Genomic DNA, 18,950 nt, shown 5'->3' with positions numbered 1-18,950 from the left:
ATTCTAAAATGGATTCAATAGTTTTTTTCATCATCATCAATACCCCATAATGACATCACAATACCCCATCATGACATCACAATACCCCATAATGACATCACAATACCCCATCATGACATCACAATACCCCATAATGACATCACAATACCCCATAATGACATCACAATACCCCATAATGACATCACAATACCCCATAATGACATCACAATACCCCATAATGACATCACAATACCCCATAATGACAAAGCATTGTCGTTATGGGGTATTGGGATGTCATTATGGGGTATCGTGTGTAGATTGAGGAGGAACATTTTAGAGTATGGCTGTAAGGTAACAAAGGGGAAGGGGTAATATAATAATAATATATGCCATTTAGCAGACGCTTTATCCAAAGCGACTTACAGTCATGTGTGCATACATTCTACGTATGGGTCTGAAAACTTTCCGATTGCGCTGTGTCCCTCCCTCCTCAGAGTTGTCCTTCAAGGGTGTGGATGTGTGGTGGGAGCCTGGAGATTCTGTTAGGGTTTAGGGATAGGGTTAGGGTTAGGGTATCCCTTTACATACTGTGTCCCTCCCTCCTCAGAGTTGTCCTTCAGGGTGTGGATGTGTGGTGGGAGCCTGGAGATTCTGCCCTGCAGCAGGGTGGGACACGTCTTCAGGAAACGACACCCCTACGACTTCCCAGAGGGCAATGCTCTCACATACATCAAGTGAGTGGTCTGGGCTACGCTCTGCCATGAACTTTTCAGTCCAGACAGAGCAGCCCTTTTCAAATCTCTCCTCGGGGACCCCCAGCCGTTTCATGTATTTCAACTATTCCACAGCTAGAACACTTGATTGAATTTGTCAACTAATCTTCACGCCCTGGACTACGTGAATCAGGTGAGTAAGTTCAGGGCTACAAGAAATGATGTCTGGGGGTCCCAGAGGAGATGTTTGAAAAAGGCTGGACTAGAGACACAGCCACTCTGTACTGTCTGCCTTCCTCTGTACTGTACTGTCTGCCTTCCTCTGTACTGTCTGCCTTCCTCTGTACTGTACTGTCTGCCTTCCTCTGTACTGTACTGTCTGCCTTCCTCTGTACTGTCTGCCTTCCTCTGTACTGTACTGTCTGCCTTCCTCTGTACTGTCTGCCTTCCTCTGTACTGTCTGCCTTCCTCTGTACTGTACTGTCTGCCTTCCTCTGTACTGTCTGCCTTCCTCTGTACTTTCTGCCTTCCTCTGTACTGTCTGCCTTCCTCTGTACTGTACTGTCTGCCTTCCTCTGTACTGTCTGCCTTCCTCTGTACTGTCTGCCTTCCTCTGTACTGTCTACCTTCCTCTGTACTGTCTGCCTTCCTCTGTACTGTCTGCCTTCCTCTGTACTGTCTGCCTTCCTCTGTACTGTACTGTCTGCCTTCCTCTGTACTGTCTGCCTTCCTCTGTACTGTACTGTCTGCCTTCCTCTGTACTGTCTGCCTTCTTCTGTACTGTCTGCCTTCCTCTGTACTGTCTGCCTTCCTCTGTACTGTACTGTCTGCCTTCCTCTGTACTGTACTGTCTGCCTTCCTCTGTAATGTCTACCTTCCTCCGTACTGAACTGTCTGCCTTCCTCTGTACTGTCTGCCTTCCTCTGTACTGTCTGCCTTCCTCTGTACTGTCTGCCTTCCTCTGTACTGTCTGCCTTCCTCTGTACTGTCTACCTTCCTCCGTACTGAACTGTCTGCCTTCCTCTGTACTGTCTGCCTTCCTCTGTACTGTCTGCGTTCCTCTGTACTGTACTGTCTGCCTTCCTCTGTACTGTCTGCCTTCCTCTGTACTGTCTATCTTCCTCTGTACTGTCTGCCTTCCTCTGTACTGTCTACCTTCCTCTGTACTGTCTGCCTTCCTCTGTACTGTCTGCCTTCCTCTGTACTGTCTGCCTTCCTCTGTACTGTCTACCTTCCTCTGTACTGTCTGCCTTCCTCTGTACTGTCTACCTTCCTCTGTACTGTCTGCCTTCCTCTGTACTGTCTGCCTTCCTCTGTACTGTCTGCCTTCCTCTGTACTGTACTGTCTGCCTTCCTCTGTACTGTCTGCCTTCCTCTGTACTGTCTATCTTCCTCTGTACTGTCTGCCTTCCTCTGTACTGTCTACCTTCCTCTGTACTGTCTGCCTTCCTCTGTACTGTCTGCCTTCCTCTGTACTGTACTGTCTGCCTTCCTCTGTACTGTCTACCTTCCTCTGTACTGTCTGCCTTCCTCTGTACTGTCTACCTTCCTCTGTACTGTCTGCCTTCCTCTGTACTGTCTGCCTTCCTCTGTACTGTCTGCCTTCCTCTGTACTGTACTGTCTGCCTTCTTCTGTACTGTCTGCCTTCCTCTGTACTGTCTACCTTCCTCTGTACTGTCTGCCTTCCTCTGTACTGTCTGCCTTCCTCTGTACTGTCTGCCTTCCTCTGTACTGTCTGCCTTCCTCTGTACACAATGCTGCTGCGTTATTATCCTACCTGACCAGGTGTGTGTGTGTGTGTGTGTGTGTGTGTGTGTGTGTGTGTGTGTGTGTGTGTGTGTGTGTGTGTGTGTGTGTGTGTGTGTGTGTGTGTGTGTGTGTGTGTGTGTGTGTGTGTGTGTGTGTGTGTGTGTGTGTGATTTCAGGAACACACGTCGAGCAGCAGAGGTGTGGATGGATGAGTATAAACAGTACTACTACTCAGCGAGGCCCTCAGCGCAGGGCAAGGCCTTTGGCAGCATTGCAGAGCGTCTGACTCTGAGACGCACACTGAACTGCAAGTCCTTCCGTTGGTATATGGAGAACGTTTACCCTGAACTAAGGTAAGAGGAGACAGTCTCTCTCTACCGGCTAACCAGACAGTCTCTCTCTACCGGTTAACCAGACAGTCTTTCTACTGGCTAACCAGACCGTCTCTCTCTACTGGCTAACCAGACAGTCTCTCTCTACTGGGTAACCAGACAGTCTCTCTACTGGCTAACCAGACAGTCTCTCTCTACTGGCTAACCAGACAGTCTTTCTACTGGGTAACCAGACAGTCTCTCTCTACTGGGTAACCAGACAGTCTCTACCGGCTAACCAGACAGTCTCTCTCTACTGGCTAACCAGACGGTCTCTACTGGCTAACTGGACAGTCTCTCTCTACTGGGTAACCAGACAGTCTCTCTCTACTGGCTAACCAGACAGTCTCTACTGGCTAACTAGACAGTCTCTCTCTACAGGCTAACCAGACAGTCTCTCTCTACTGGCTAACCAGACAGTCTCTACTAGCTAGCCAGACAGTCTCTCTCTACCGGCTAACCAGACAGTCTCTCTCTACCGGCTAACCAGACAGTCTTTCTACTGGCTAACCAGACAGTCTCTCTCTACTGGCTAACCAGACAGTCTATCTCTACTGGGTAACCAGACAGTCTCTCTACTGGCTAACCAGACAGTCTATCTCTACTGGGTAACCAGACAGTCTCTCTACTGGCTAACCAGACAGTCTCTCTCTACTGGCTAACCAGACAGTCTCTCTACTGGGTAACCAGACAGTCTCTCTCTACTGGGTAACCAGACAGTCTTTCTACTGGCTAACCAGACAGTCTCTCTACTGGGTAACCAGACAGTCTCTACCAGCTAACCAGACAGTCTCTCTCTACTGGCTAACCAGACAGTCTCTCTCTACTGGCTAACCAGACAGTCTTTCTACTGGGTAACCAGACAGTCTCTCTCTACTGGGTAACCAGACAGTCTCTACCGGCTAACCAGACAGTCTCTCTCTACTGGCTAACCAGACGGTCTCTACTGGCTAACTAGACAGTCTCTCTCTACTGGGTAACCAGACAGTCTTTATACTGGCTAACTAGACAGTCTCTCTCTACTGGGTAACCAGCCAGTCTTTCTACTGGGTAACCAGACAGTCTCTCTCTACTGGCTAACCAGACAGTCTCTACTGGCTAACTAGACAGTCTCTCTCTACAGGCTAACCAGACAGTCTCTCTCTACTGGCTAACCAGACAGTCTCTACTAGCTAGCCAGACAGTCTCTCTCTACTGGCTAACTACACAGTCTCGCTCTACTGGCTAACCAGACAGTCTCTACTGGCTAACCAGACAGTCTCTCTCTACTGGCTAACCAGACAGTCTCTACTGGCTAACCAGACAGTCTCTCTCTACTGGGTAACCAGACAGTCTCTACTGGGTAACCAGGAAGTCTCTCTCTACTGGCTAACCAGACAGTCTCTCTCTACTGGCTAACCAGACAGTCTCTCTCTACTGGCTAACCAGACAGTCTCTACTGGCTAACCAGACAGTCTCTCTCTACTGGGTAACCAGACAGTCTCTACTGGGTAACCAGACAGTCTCTCTCCACTAGCTAACCAGACAGTCTCTCTCTACTGGTTAACCAGACAGTCTCTACTGGCTAACCAGACAGTCTCTATCTCTGGCTAACTAGACAGTCTCTCTCTACTGGCTAACCAGACAGTCTCTATCTCTGGCTAACTAGACAGTCTCTCTCTACTGGCTAACCAGACAGTCTCTCTCTACTGGTTAACCAGACAGTCTCTACTGGCTAACCAGACAGTCTCTATCTCTGGCTAACTAGACAGTCTCTTTCTACAGGCTAACCAGACAGTCTCTCTTTACTGGTTAACCAGACAGTCTCTCTCTCTGGCTAACTAGACAGTCTCTTTCTACAGGCTAACCAGACAGTCTCTCTCTACTGGTTAACCAGACAGTCTCTCTCTCTGGCTAACTAGACAGTCTCTTTCTACAGGCTAACCAGACAGTCTCTCTCTACTGGCTAACCAGACAGTCTTTCTCTACTGGCTAACCTGGGAGAATAGTCTCGATACTGCTGGGAGAACAGTCTCAATACTGCTGGGAGAACAGTCTCCTTACTGCTGGGAGAACAGTCTCCTTACTGCTGGGAGAACAGTCTCGTTACTGCTGGGAGAACAGTCTCCTTACTGCTGGGAGAACAGTCTCCTTACTGCTGGGAGAAGAGTCTCGATACTGCTGGGAGAACAGTCTCGATACTGCTGGGAGAAAAGTCTCAAAACTGCTGGGAGAACAGTCTCAATACTGCTGGGAGAACAGTCTCAATACTGCTGGGAGAACAGTCTCGATACTGCTGGGAGAACGGTCTCCTTACTGCTGGGAGAACAGTCTCCTTACTGCTGGGAGAACAGTCTCGATACTGCTGGGAGAACAGTCTCGATACTGCTGGGAGAACAGTCTCGATACTGCTGGAAGTGCAGTCTCGATACTGCTGGGAGAACAGTCTCGATACTGCTGGGAGAACAGTCTCAATACTGCTGGGAGAACAGTCTCGATACTGCTGGGAGAACAGTCTCCTTACTGCTGGGAGAACAGTCTCCTTACTGCTGGGAGAACAGTCTCCTTACTGCTGGGAGAACAGTCTTGTTACTGCTGGGAGAACAGTCTCCTTACTGCTGGGAGAACAGTCTCCTTACTGCTGGGAGAACAGTCTCAATACTGCTGGGAGAACAGTCTCGATACTGCTGGGAGAACAGTCTCAAAACTGCTGGGAGAACAGTCTCAAAACTGCTGGGAGAACAGTCTCAATACTGCTGGGAGAACAGTCTCAATACTGCTGGGAGAACAGTCTCAATACTGCTGGGAGAACAGTCTCGATACTGCCGGTGAGAACAGTCTCCTTACTGCTGGGAGAACAGTCTCCTTACTGCTGGGAGAACAGTCTCGATACTGCTGGGAGAAAAGTCTCCTTACTGCTGGGAGAACAGTCTCGATACTGCTGGGAGAACAGTCTCGTTACTGCTGGGAGAACAGTCTCGATACTGCTGGGAGAACAGTCTCGATACTGCTGGGAGAACAGTCTCGATACTGCCGGTGAGAACAGTCTCCTTACTGCTGGGAGAACAGTCTCCTTACTGCTGGGAGAACAGTCTCGATACTGCTGGGAGAACAGTCTCCTTACTGCTGGGAGAACAGTCTCGATACTGCTGGGAGAACAGTCTCGTTACTGCTGGGAGAACAGTCTCATTACTGCTGGGAGAACAGTCTCGATACTGCTGGGAGAACAGTCTCCTTACTGCTGGGAGAACAGTCTCGTTACTGATGGGAGAACAGTCTCGTTACTGCTGGGAGAACAGTCTCCTTACTGCTGGGAGAACAGTCTCCTTACTGCTGGGAGAACAGTCTCGTTACTGCTGGGGGAACAGTCTCGATACTGCTGGGAGAACAGTCTCGATACTGCTGGGAGAACAGTCTCCTTACTGCTGGGAGAACAGTCTCCTTACTGCTGGGAGAACAGTCTCCTTACTGCTGGGAGAACAGTCTCCTTACTGCTGGGAGAACAGTCTCCTTACTGCTGGGAGAACAGCCTCATTACTGCTGGGAGAACAGTCTCCTTACTGCTGGGAGAACATTCTCCTTACTGCTGGGAGAATAGTCTCCTTACTGCTGGGAGAACAGTCTCCTTACTGTTGGGAGAACAGTCTCCTTACTGCTGGGAGAACAGTCTCCTTACTGCTGGGAGAACAGTCTCCTTACTGCTGGGAGAACAGTCTCCTTACTGCTGGGAGAACAGTCTCCTTACTGCTGGGAGAACAGTCTCCTTACTGCTGGGAGAACAGTCTCCTTACTGCTGGGAGAAGAGTCTCGATACTGCTGGGAGAACAGTCTCGATACTGCTGGGAGAAAAGTCTCAAAACTGCTGGGAGAACAGTCTCAATACTGCTGGGAGAACAGTCTCAATACTGCTGGGAGAACAGTCTCGATACTGCTGGGAGAACGGTCTCCTTACTGCTGGGAGAACAGTCTCCTTACTGCTGGGAGAACAGTCTCGATACTGCTGGGAGAACAGTCTCGATACTGCTGGGAGAACAGTCTCGATACTGCTGGAAGTGCAGTCTCGATACTGCTGGGAGAACAGTCTCGATACTGCTGGGAGAACAGTCTCAATACTGCTGGGAGAACAGTCTCGATACTGCTGGGAGAACAGTCTCCTTACTGCTGGGAGAACAGTCTCCTTACTGCTGGGAGAACAGTCTCCTTACTGCTGGGAGAACAGTCTTGTTACTGCTGGGAGAACAGTCTCCTTACTGCTGGGAGAACAGTCTCCTTACTGCTGGGAGAACAGTCTCGATACTGCTGGGAGAACAGTCTCGATACTGCTGGGAGAACAGTCTCAAAACTGCTGGGAGAACAGTCTCAATACTGCTGGGAGAACAGTCTCAATACTGCTGGGAGAACAGTCTCGATACTGCCGGTGAGAACAGTCTCGATACTGCCGGTGAGAACAGTCTCCTTACTGTTGGGAGAACAGTCTCATTACTGCTGGGAGAACAGTCTCGATACTGCTGGGAGAACAGTCTCCTTACTGCTGGGAGAACAGTCTCGATACTGCTGGGAGAACAGTCTCCTTACTGCTGGGAGAACAGTCTCGTTACTGCTGGGGGAACAGTCTCGATACTGCTGGGAGAACAGTCTCGATACTGCTGGGAGAACAGTCTCCTTACTGCTGGGAGAACAGTCTCCTTACTGCTGGGAGAACAGTCTCCTTACTGCTGGGAGAACAGTCTCCTTACTGCTGGGAGAACAGTCTCCTTACTGCTGGGAGAACAGTCTCCTTACTGCTGGGAGAACAGCCTCATTACTGCTGGGAGAACAGTCTCCTTACTGCTGGGAGAACAGTCTCCTTACTGCTGGGAGAATAGTCTCCTTACTGCTGGGAGAACAGTCTCCTTACTGTTGGGAGAACAGTCTCCTTACTGCTGGGAGAACAGTCTCCTTACTGCTGGGAGAACAGTCTCCTTACTGCTGGGAGAACAGTCTCCTTACTGCTGGGAGAACAGTCTCCTTACTGCTGGGAGAACAGTCTCCTTACTGCTGGGAGAACAGTCTCGATACTGCTGGGAGAACAGTCTCCTTACTGCTGGGAGAACAGTCTCGATACTGCTGGGAGAACAGTCTCCTTACTGCTGGGAGAACAGTCTCAATACTGCTGGGAGAACAGTCTCCTTACTGCTGGGAGAACAGTCTCCTTACTGCTGGGAGAACAGCCTCATTACTGCTGGGCGAACAGTCTCCTTACTGCTGGGAGAACAGTCTCCTTACTGCTGGGAGAACAGTCTCCTTACTGCTGGGAGAACAGTCTCCTTACTGCTGGGAGAACAGTCTCGATACTGATGGGAGAACAGTCTCATTACTGCTGGGAGAACAGTCTCCTTACTGCTGGGAGAACAGCCTCATTACTGCTGGGAGAACAGTCTCCTTACTGCTGGGAGAACAGTCTCCTTACTGCTGGGAGAACAGCCTCATTACTGCTGGGAGAACAGTCTCCTTACTGCTGGGAGAACAGTCTCGATACTGATGGGAGAACAGCCTCATTACTGCTGGGAGAACAGTCTCCTTACTGCTGGGAGAACAGCCTCATTACTGCTGGGAGAACAGTCTCCTTACTGCTGGGAGAACAGTCTCCTTACTGCTGGGAGAACAGCCTCATTACTGCTGGGAGAACAGTCTCCTTACTGCTGGGAGAACAGTCTCGATACTGATGGGAGAACAGCCTCATTACTGCTGGGAGAACAGTCTTGTTACTGATGATTTTTCAGCTACATGTTTTGTGTCTCCTGGCTGGCAACTCAACGACTCTGTGTTACACTGTACAGTGTGTAATACCACTGACACTTTTCTAAGCCTGTGTTGTTGTTGTTGTTGTTGTTGTGTTGTTTCCCCGGCAACAGATGAAAGGACATGATGGAGTAGTGTTAACACAGCCCATCTCTTCCATAATATCTTCCTCTCACTCTCTCTTACCCTCTGTTTCTCTCTCTCTCTCTCTCTCTCTCTCTCTCTCTCTCTCTCTCTCTCTCTCTCTCTCTCTCTCTCTCTGTCTCTTCCTTCCTCCATTTTCTCTCTCTCTCTCTCTCTCTCTAATTCTCTCTCTCTCCTTCTGTCTCTTCCTTCCTCCATTTTCTCTCTCTCTCTCTCTCTCTCTCTCTCTCTCTCTCTCTCTCTAATTCTCTCTCCCTCTCTCTCTCTCCCTCTCCTTCTGTCTCTTCCTTCCTCCATTCTCTTCTCTCTCTAATTCTCTCTCTCTCTCTCTCTCTCTCTCTCTCTCTCTCTCTCTCTCTCTCTCTCTCTCTCTCTCTCTCTCTCTCTCTGTCTCTCTCTCTCTCTCTCTAATTCTCTCTCTCTCTCTCTCTCTCTCTCTCTCTCTCTCTCTCTCTCTCTCTCTCTCTCTCTCTCTCTCTCCCTCTCCTTCTGTCTCTTCCTTCCTCCATTTTCTCTCTCTCTCTCTCTAATTCTCTCTTCCTTCCTCCATTACTCTCCCTCTCTCTTTCTGTCTCTTCCTTCCTTCCTCTCTCTCTCTCTACTTCTCTCTACCTCTCCCTGACCCTCTCCCCCCAGGATCCCAGAGCAGGATGCAGTGTCCAGTGTGTTGAGGCAGGGAGGACTGTGTCTGGAGAGCCTTGGTGCAGACAGCCTGGGTCTGGCAGAGTGTAGAGGCACTGGAGCGATTAGACCTCAGTCACAGGTCAGTATCATCACCCACCAATAGGAGCAGGTCATTATCATCACCCACCACTAGGGGCAGGTCATTATCATCACCCACCACTAGGGACAGGTCAGTATCATCACCCACCACTAGGGACAGGTCAGTATCATCACCCACCACTAGGGACAGGTCATTATCATCACCCACCACTAGGGACAGGTCATTATCATCACCCACCACTAGGGACAGGTCAGTATCATCACCCACCACTAGGGACAGGTCATTATCATCACCCACCACTAGGGACAGGTCAGTATCATCACCCACCACTAGGGACAGGTCATTATCATCACCCACCACTAGGGACAGGTCTGTATCATCACCCACCACTAGGGACAGGTCAGTATCACCACCCACCACTAGGGACAGGTCATTATCATCACCCACCACTAGGGACAGGTCAGTATCATCACCCACCACTAGGGACAGGTCAGTATCATCACCCACCACTAGGGACAGGTCAGTATCATCACCAACCACTAGGGACAGGTCAGTATCATCACCCACCACTAGGGACAGGTCAGTATCATCACCCACCACTAGGGACAGGTCATTATCATCACCCACCACTAGGTACAGGTCAGTATCATCACCCACCACTAGGGACAGGTCATTATCATCACCCACCACTAGGGACAGGTCAGTATCATCACCCACCACTAGGGTGTGTAGACATCTACTAAAAATACAGATGAAAACACTCTAGGTAGATAGTGTGGTCTCCAGCTTATCATGAGATACTCTACCTCAGGCGAGGAAAAGAGACTTTCGAGACTTTCTTCGATATCGTGCACCAGCTGTTGTTTACATATATGATGACCTAGAACATGTGGACATCTATAAGTACCTAGGTGTCTGGCTAGACTGTAAATTAGACTGTAAACTCTCCTTCCAGACTCATATCAAACATCTCCAATCTAAAATCAAATCTAGTCGGCTTTCTATTCTGCAACAAAGCCTCCTTCACTCACGCCGCCAACCTTACCCTTGTAAAACTGACTATCCTACCGATCCTCAACTTCGGCGATGTCATCTACAAAATAGCTTCCAACACTCTACTCAGCAAACTGGATGCAGTTTATCACAGTGCCATCCGTTTTGTTACTAAAGCCCTTTATACCACCCACCACTGCGACCTGTATGCTCTAGTCAGCTGGCCCTCGCTACATATTCGTCGCCAGACCCACTGGCTCCAGGTCATCTATAAGTCCATGCTAGGTAAATCTCCGCCTTATCTCAGTTCACTGGTCACGATAGCAACACCCACCCGTAGCACGCGCTCCAGCAGGTGTATCTCACTGATCATCCCTAAAGCCAACACCTCATTCGGCCGCCTTTCGTTCCAGTTCTCTGCTGCCTGTGATTGGAACGAATTGCAAAAATCGCTGAAGTTGGAGACTTATATCTCCCTCACCAACTTCAAACATCTGCTATCTGAGCAGCTAACCGATCGCTGCAGCCCACCCAATTTTACCTACCTCATACCCATACTGTTTATTTATTTACTTTTCTGCTCTTTTGCACACCAATATCTCTACCTGTACATGACCATCTGATCATTTATCACTCCAGTGTTAATCTGCTAAATTGTAATTATTCGCCTACCTCCTCATGCCTTTTGCACACAGTGTATATAGACTCCCCTTTTTTCTACTGTGTTATTGCCTTGTTAATTGTTTACTCCATGTGTAACTCTGTGTTGTCTGTTCACACTGCTATGCTTTATCTTGGCCAGGTCGCAGTTGCAAATGAGAACTTGTTCTCAACTAGCCTACCTGGCTAAATAAAGGTGTTCTCAACTAGCCTACCTGGTTAAATAAAGGTGTTCTCAACTAGCCTACCTGGTTAAATAAAGGTGTTCTCAACTAGCCTACCTGGTTAAATAAAGGTGTTCTCAACTAGCCTACCTGGTTAAATAAAGGTGTTCTCAACTAGCCTACCTGGTTAAATAAAGGTGTTCTCAACTAGCCTACCTGGTTAAATAAAGGTGTTCTCAACTAGCCTACCTGGTTAAATAAAGGTGTTCTCAACTAGCCTACCTGGTTAAATAAAGGTGTTCTCAACTAGCCTACCTGGTTAAATAAAGGTGTTCTCAACTAGCCTACCTGGTTAAATAAAGGTGTTCTCAACTAGCCTACCTGGTTAAATAAAGGTGTTCTCAACTAGCCACCTGGTTAAATAAAGGTGTTCTCAACTAGCCTACCTGGTTAAATAAAGGTGTTCTCAACTAGCCTACCTGGTTAAATAAAGGTGTTCTCAACTAGCCTACCTGGTTAAATAAAGGTGTTCTCAACTAGCCTACCTGGTTAAATAAAGGTGTTCTCAACTAGCCTACCTGGTTAAATAAAGGTGTTCTCAACTAGCCTACCTGGTTAAATAAAGGAGTTCTCAACTAGCCTACCTAGTTAAATAAAGGTGTTCTCAACTAGCCTACCTGGTTAAATAAAGGTGTTCTCAACTAGCCTACCTGGTTAAATAAAGGTGTTCTCAACTAGCCTACCTGGTTAAATAAAGGTGTTCTCAACTAGCCTACCTGGTTAAATAAAGGTGTTCTCAACTAGCCTACCTGGTTAAATAAAGGTGTTCTCAACTAGCCTACCTGGTTAAATAAAGGTGTTCTCAACTAGCCTACCTGGTTAAATAAAGGTGTTCTCAACTAGCCTACCTGGTTAAATAAAGGTGTTCTCAACTAGCCTACCTGGTTAAATAAAGGTGTTCTCAACTAGCCTACCTGGTTAAATAAAGGTGTTCTCAACTAGCCTACCTGGTTAAATAAAGGTGTTCTCAACTAGCCTACCTGGTTAAATAAAGGTGTTCTCAACTAGCCTACCTGGTTAAATAAAGGTGTTCTCAACTAGCCTACCTGGTTAAATAAAGGTGTTCTCAACTAGCCTACCTGGTTAAATAAAGGTGTTCTCAACTAGCCTACCTGGTTAAATAAAGGTGTTCTCAACTAGCCTACCTGGTTAGATAAAGGTGTTCTCAACTAGCCTACCTGGTTAGATAAAGGTGTTCTCAACTAGCCTTGGTTAAATAAAGGTGTTCTCAACTAGCCTACCTGGTTAAATAAAGGTGTTCTCAACTAGCCTACCTGGTTAAATAAAGGTGTTCTCAACTAGCCTACCTGGTTAAATAAAGGTGATCTCAACTAGCCTACCTGGTTAAATAAAGGTGTTCTCAACTAGCCTACCTGGTTAAATAAAGGTGTTCTCAACTAGCCTAACTGGTTAAATAAAGGTGTTCTCAACTAGCCTACCTGGTTAAATATAGGTGTTCTCAACTAGCCTACCTGGTTAAATAAAGGTGTTCTCAACTAGCCTACCTGGTTAAATAAAGGTGTTCTCAACTAGCCTACCTGGTTAAATACAGGTGTTCTCAACTAGCCTACCTGGTTAAATAAAGGTGTTCTCAACTAGCCTACCTGGTTAGATAAAGGTGTTCTCAACTAGCCTACCTGGTTAAATAAAGGTGTTCTCAACTAGCCTACCTGGTTAAATAAAGGTGTTCTCAACTAGCCTACCTGGTTAAATAAAGGTGTTCTCAACTAGCCTACCTGGTTAAATAAAGGTGATCTCAACTAGCCTACCTGGTTAAATAAAGGTGTTCTCAACTAGCCTACCTGGTTAAATAAAGGTGTTCTCAACTAGCCTACCTGGTTAAATAAAGGTGTTCTCAACTAGCCTACCTGGTTAAATAAAGGTGTTCTCAACTAGCCTACCTGGTTAAATAAAGGTGTTCTCAACTAGCCTACCTGGTTAAATAAAGGTGTTCTCAACTAGCCACCTGGTTAAATAAAGGTGTTCTCAACTGGCCTACCTGGTTAAATAAAGGTGTTCTCAACTAGCCTACCTGGTTAAATAAAGGTGTTCTCAACTAGCCTACCTGGTTAAATAAAGGTGTTCTCAACTAGCCTACCTGGTTAAATAAAGGTGTTCTCAACTAGCCTACCTGGTTAAATAAAGGTGTTCTCAACTGGCCTACCTGGTTAAATAAAGGTGTTCTCAACTAGCCTACCTGGTTAAATAAAGGTGTTCTCAACTAGCCTACCTGGTTAAATAAAGGTGTTCTCAACTAGCCTACCTGGTTAAATAAAGGTGTTCTCAACTAGCCTACCTGGTTAAATAAAGGTGTTCTCAACTAGCCACCTGGTTAAATAAAGGTGTTCTCAACTGGCCTACCTGGTTAAATAAAGGTGTTCTCAACTAGCCTACCTGGTTAAATAAAGGTGTTCTCAACTAGCCTACCTGGTTAAATAAAGGTGTTCTCAACTAGCCTACCTGGTTAAATAAAGGTGTTCTCAACTAGCCTACCTGGTTAAATAAAGGTGTTCTCAACTGGCCTACCTGGTTAAATAAAGGTGTTCTCAACTAGCCTACCTGGTTAAATAAAGGTGTTCTCAACTAGCCTACCTGGTTAAATAAAGGTGTTCTCAACTAGCCTACCTGGTTAAATAAAGGTGTTCTCAACTAGCCTACCTGGTTAAATAAAGGTGTTCTCAACTAGCCTACCTGGTTAAATAAAGGTGTTCTCAACTAGCCTACCTGGTTAAATAAAGGTGTTCTCAACTAGCCTACCTGGTTAAATAAAGGTGTTCTCAACTAGCCTACCTGGTTAAATAAAGGTGTTCTCAACTAGCCTACCTGGTTAAATAAAGGTGTTCTCAACTAGCCACCTGGTTAAATAAAGGTGTTCTCAACTGGCCTACCTGGTTAAATAAAGGTGTTCTCAACTAGCCTACCTGGTTAAATAAAGGTGTTCTCAACTAGCCTACCTGGTTAAATAAAGGTGTTCTCAACTAGCCTACCTGGTTAAATAAAGGTGTTCTCAACTAGCCTACCTGGTTAAATAAAGGTGTTCTCAACTGGCCTACCTGGTTAAATAAAGGTGTTCTCAACTAGCGTACCTGGTTAAATAAAGGTGTTCTCAACTAGCCTACCTGGTTAAATAAAGGTGTTCTCAACTAGCCTACCTGGTTAAATAAAGGTGTTCTCAACTAGCCTACCTGGTTAAATAAAGGTGTTCTCAACTAGCCACCTGGTTAAATAAAGGTGTTCTCAACTGGCCTACCTGGTTAAATAAAGGTGTTCTCAACTAGCCTACCTGGTTAAATAAAGGTGTTCTCAACTAGCCTACCTGGTTAAATAAAGGTGTTCTCAACTAGCCTACCTGGTTAAATAAAGGTGTTCTCAACTAGCCTACCTGGTTAAATAAAGGTGTTCTCAACTGGCCTACCTGGTTAAATAAAGGTGTTCTCAACTAGCCTACCTGGTTAAATAAAGGTGTTCTCAACTAGCCTACCTGGTTAAATAAAGGTGTTCTCAACTAGCCTACCTGGTTAAATAAAGGTGTTCTCAACTAGCCTACCTGGTTAAATAAAGGTGTTCTCAACTAGCCTACCTGGTTAAATAAAGGTGTTCTCAACTAGCCTACCTGGTTAAATAAAGGTGTTCTCAACTAGCCTACCTGGTTAAATAAAGGTGTTCTCAACTGGCCTACCTGGTTAAATAAAGGTGTTCTCAACTAGCCTACCTGGTTAAATAAAGGTGTTCTCAACTAGCCTACCTGGTTAAATAAAGGTGTTCTCCAACTAGCCTACCTGGTTAAATAAAGGTGTTCTCAACTAGCCTACCTGGTTAAATAAAGGTGTTCTCAACTAGCCTACCTGGTTAAATAAAGGTGTTCTCAACTAGCCTACCTGGTTAAATAAAGGTGTTCTCAACTAGCCTACCTGGTTAAATAAAGGTGTTCTCAACTAGCCTACCTGGTTAAATAAAGGTGTTCTCAACTAGCCTACCTGGTTAAATAAAGGTGTTCTCAACTAGCCTACCTGGTTAAATAAAGGTGTTCTCAACTAGCCTACCTGGTTAAATAAAGGTGTTCTCAACTAGCCTACCTGGTTAAATAAAGGTGTTCTCAACTAGCCTACCTGGTTAAATAAAGGTTAAATAAAGGTTGGATCACCGACGAATCCTCAGAAGGCCTCAGACCTCCGTCCTTTTTTTCTCTGTCGTCGTGAAGAGCTGTATGTGCTGGGTAATATAATGGCTTTGCTCACGGCCTTAATGCTGGGATGCACTGTTATGTGTTGATATTGGTCCAAGAAAACTACCCATATCAATTCAATTCAATTCAAGGGCTTTATTGGCATGGGAAACATGTGTTAACATTGCCAAAGCAAGAGAGGTAGATAATATATAAAGTGAATATATAGAGTTAAATAAACAATAAACATATCTCTCTCTCTGTCTCTCTGCCTCTCTCTCTCGCTCTCGCTCTCGCTCTCTCAGAGATGGCAGCTGGTGGAGCCTCTCCTACGCCAGCAGGACCTGTGTCTCGCCATCACAGCTTTTACTGCCGGGTCAAAGGTCAAGATGGAACCCTGCAGCAACAAGGAGCCCCGACAGGTGAGACAGTCAGCCAGACAGAAAGGTGGGCAGGCAGGCAGGCAGGGTTAGTTTAAAACAACCTGCCATATATAGTGTATATAGTCACTGTTGCTCTGAGTGTTGTCCTCCCCATCTCTCCTTCCCTCCATCCCCCCATCTCTCCACCCCTCTATCCCTCTATCCCTCCATCCCCCCATCTCTCCACCCCTCTATCCCTCCATCCCCCATCTCTCCATCCCTCTATCTCTCCATCCCTCCATCCCCCCATCTCTCCACCCCTCTAGCCCTCCATCCCTCCATCCTCCCCATCTCTCCACCCCTCTAGCCCTCCATCTCTCCACCCCTCTATCTCTCCATCCCTCCATCTCTCCACCCCTCTATCTCTCCATCCCTCCATCCCCCATCTCTCCACCCCTCTATCTCTCCACCCCTCTAGCCCCCCATCTCTCCACCCTCTAGCCCTCCATCCCCCCATCTCTCCACCCCTCTATCTCTCCACCCCTCTAGCCCCCCATCTCTCCACCCCTCTAGCCCTCCATCCCTCCATCCCCCATCTCTCCACCCCTCTATCTCTCCATCCCTCCACCCCCATCTCTCCACCCCTCTAGCCCTCCATCCCTCCATCCCCCCATCTCTCCACCCCTCTATCTCTCCATCCCTCCACCCCCATCTCTCCACCCCTCTAGCCCTCCATCCCTCCATCCCCCATCTCTCCACCCCTCTATCTCTCCATCCCTCCACCCCCCATCTCTCCACCCCTCTAGCCCTCCATCCCTCCATCCCCCCATCTCTCCACCCCTCTATCTCTCCACCCCTCTAGCCCCCCATCTCTCCACCCCTCTAGCCCTCCATCCCTCCACCCCCCATCTCTCCATCCCTCCATCCCCCATCTCTCCACCCCTCTATCTCTCCATCTCTCCATCCCCCATCTCTCCACCCCTCTATCTCTCCATCCCTCCATCTCTCCACCCCTCTATCTCTCCACCCCTCCATCCCCCATCTCTCCACCCCTCTAGCCCTCCATCCCTCCATCCTCCCCATCTCTCCACCCCTCTAGCCCTCCATCTCTCCACCCCTCTATCTCTCCATCCCTCCATCTCTCCACCCCTCTATCTCTCCATCCCTCCATCCCCCCATCTCTCCACCCCTCTAGCCCTCCATCCCTCCATCCTCCCCATCTCTCCACCCCTCTAGCCCTCCATCCCTCCATCCCCCCATCTCTCCATCCCTCTATCTCTCCATCCCTCCATCCTCCCCATCTCTCCACCCCTCTAGCCCTCCATCCCTCCATCCTCCCCATCTCTCCACCCCTCTAGCCCTCCACCCCCCATCTATCTCTCCATCCCTCCATCCCTCCATCCTCCCCATCCCTCCACCCCTCTATCCCTCCATCCTCCCCATCTCTCCACCCCTCTAGCCCTCCATCCCTCCATCCCTCTATCTCTCCATCCCTCCATCCTCCCCATCTCTCCACCCCTCTAGCCCTCCATCCCTCCATCCTCCCCATCTCTCCACCCCTCTAGCCCTCCACCCCTCTATCTCTCCATCCCTCCATCCCTCCATCCTCCCCATCCCTCCACCCCTCTATCCCTCCATCCTCCCCATCCCTCCACCCCTCTAGCCCTCCATCCCTCCACCCCTCTAGCCCTCCATCCCTCCACCCCTCTAGCCCTCCATCCCTCCACCCCTCTATCTCTCCATCCCTCCACCCCTGTAGCCCTCCATCCTCCCCATCTCTCCACCCCTCTAGCCCTCTAGCCCTCCATCCCTCCATCCTCCCCATCTCTCCACCCCTCTATCTCTCCACCCCTCTAGCCCTCCATCCCTCCACCCCTCTAGCCCTCCATCCCTCCACCCTCCATCCTCCCCATCTCTCCACCCCTCTAGCCCTCCATCCCTCCATCCTCCCCATCTCTCCACCCCTCTAGCCCTCCATCCCTCCATCCTTCCCATCTCTCCACCCCTCTAGCCCTCCATCCCTCCACCCCTCTATCTCTCCATCCCTCCATCCTCCCCATCTCTCCACCCCTCTAGCCCTCCACCCCTCTATCTCTCCATCCCTCCATCCTCCCCATCTCTCCACCCATCTAGCCCTCCATCCCTCCACCCCTCTATCTCTCCATCCCTCCATCCTCCCCATCTCTCCACCCCTCTAGCCCTCCATCCCTCCACCCCTCTCTCTCCATCCCTCCATCCTCCCCATCTCTCCACCCCTCTAGCCCTCCATCCCTCCACCCCTCTATCTCTCCATCCCTCCATCCTCCCCATCTCTCCACCCCTCTAGCCCTCCATCCTCCCCATCTCTCCACCCCTCTATCTCTCCATCCCTCCATCCCTCCATCCCTCCATCCCCCATCCCTCCACCCTCCATCCTCCCCATCTCTCCACCCCTCTAGCCCTCCACCCCTCCATCCCTCCACCCCTCCATCCCTCCACCCCTCTAGCCCTCCATCCCTCCACCCCTCTAGCCCTCCATCCCTCCACCCTCCACCCCTCCACCCCTCTAGCCCTCCATCCCTCCACCCCTCTAGCCCTCCATCCCTCCACCCCTCTAGCCCTCCATCCCTCCACCCCTCCACCCCTCCACCCCTCCATCCTCTCCATCTCTCCATCTCTCCACCCCTCCACCCCTCCACCCCTCCACCCCTGCTGTAGTGGGCCAGCTCCACTGTTGATGTATAGCATCTAGGCGGGAGCTCTAACCTGAACCATGTGTTAGGAACTGGGCCAGCCGATCCTCTCATCTCCCAGCAGTCCCATCTCTCTAGTTCCTAGGGAGTCAGTCGGTGTTCCCATGATTCACTGCTGCTCTGCTCTTGGCCATGATCGGCCTCTCCAGGCCAAAGCTCAGTCTACGTCCCAAAATGGCACCCTGTTCCCTATATAGTGCACTACTATAGACCAGAGCCCTATTCCCTATATAGTGCACTACTTTAGACCAGAGCCCTATTCCCTATATAGTACACTACTTTAGACCAGAGCCCTGTTCCCTATATAGTGCACTACTTTAGACCAGGGCCCTATTCCCTATATAGTGCACTACTTTAGACCAGAGCCCTATTC

General features: G+C 48.9%; 1 protein-coding gene across 1 annotated transcript in view; it reads left to right on the top strand.

Moving 5' to 3' along the window:
• Positions 1-584: 584 nt before the first annotated feature.
• Positions 585-18,950, top strand: part of LOC124017110 (polypeptide N-acetylgalactosaminyltransferase 16-like) — a 39,589-nt gene continuing 21,223 nt past the window's right edge. Inside the window, exons 1-4 of the mRNA XM_046332500.1 lie at positions 585-713; positions 2,619-2,795; positions 9,354-9,480; positions 15,789-15,905. Of these exons, the coding sequence (XP_046188456.1) occupies positions 607-713; positions 2,619-2,795; positions 9,354-9,480; positions 15,789-15,905 (528 nt within the window). The 5' untranslated portion in view covers positions 585-606. The remainder of the gene's footprint in view (positions 714-2,618; positions 2,796-9,353; positions 9,481-15,788; positions 15,906-18,950) is intronic.

This window comes from Oncorhynchus gorbuscha, unplaced genomic scaffold (genome assembly GCF_021184085.1).
Source record: "Oncorhynchus gorbuscha isolate QuinsamMale2020 ecotype Even-year unplaced genomic scaffold, OgorEven_v1.0 Un_scaffold_159:::fragment_2:::debris, whole genome shotgun sequence".
In the NCBI taxonomy this organism is placed as follows: domain Eukaryota; kingdom Metazoa; phylum Chordata; class Actinopteri; order Salmoniformes; family Salmonidae; genus Oncorhynchus; species Oncorhynchus gorbuscha.
The sequence above is the reverse complement of the archived record's forward strand: the minus strand, read 5'-3'. Positions and strand labels throughout refer to the sequence as shown.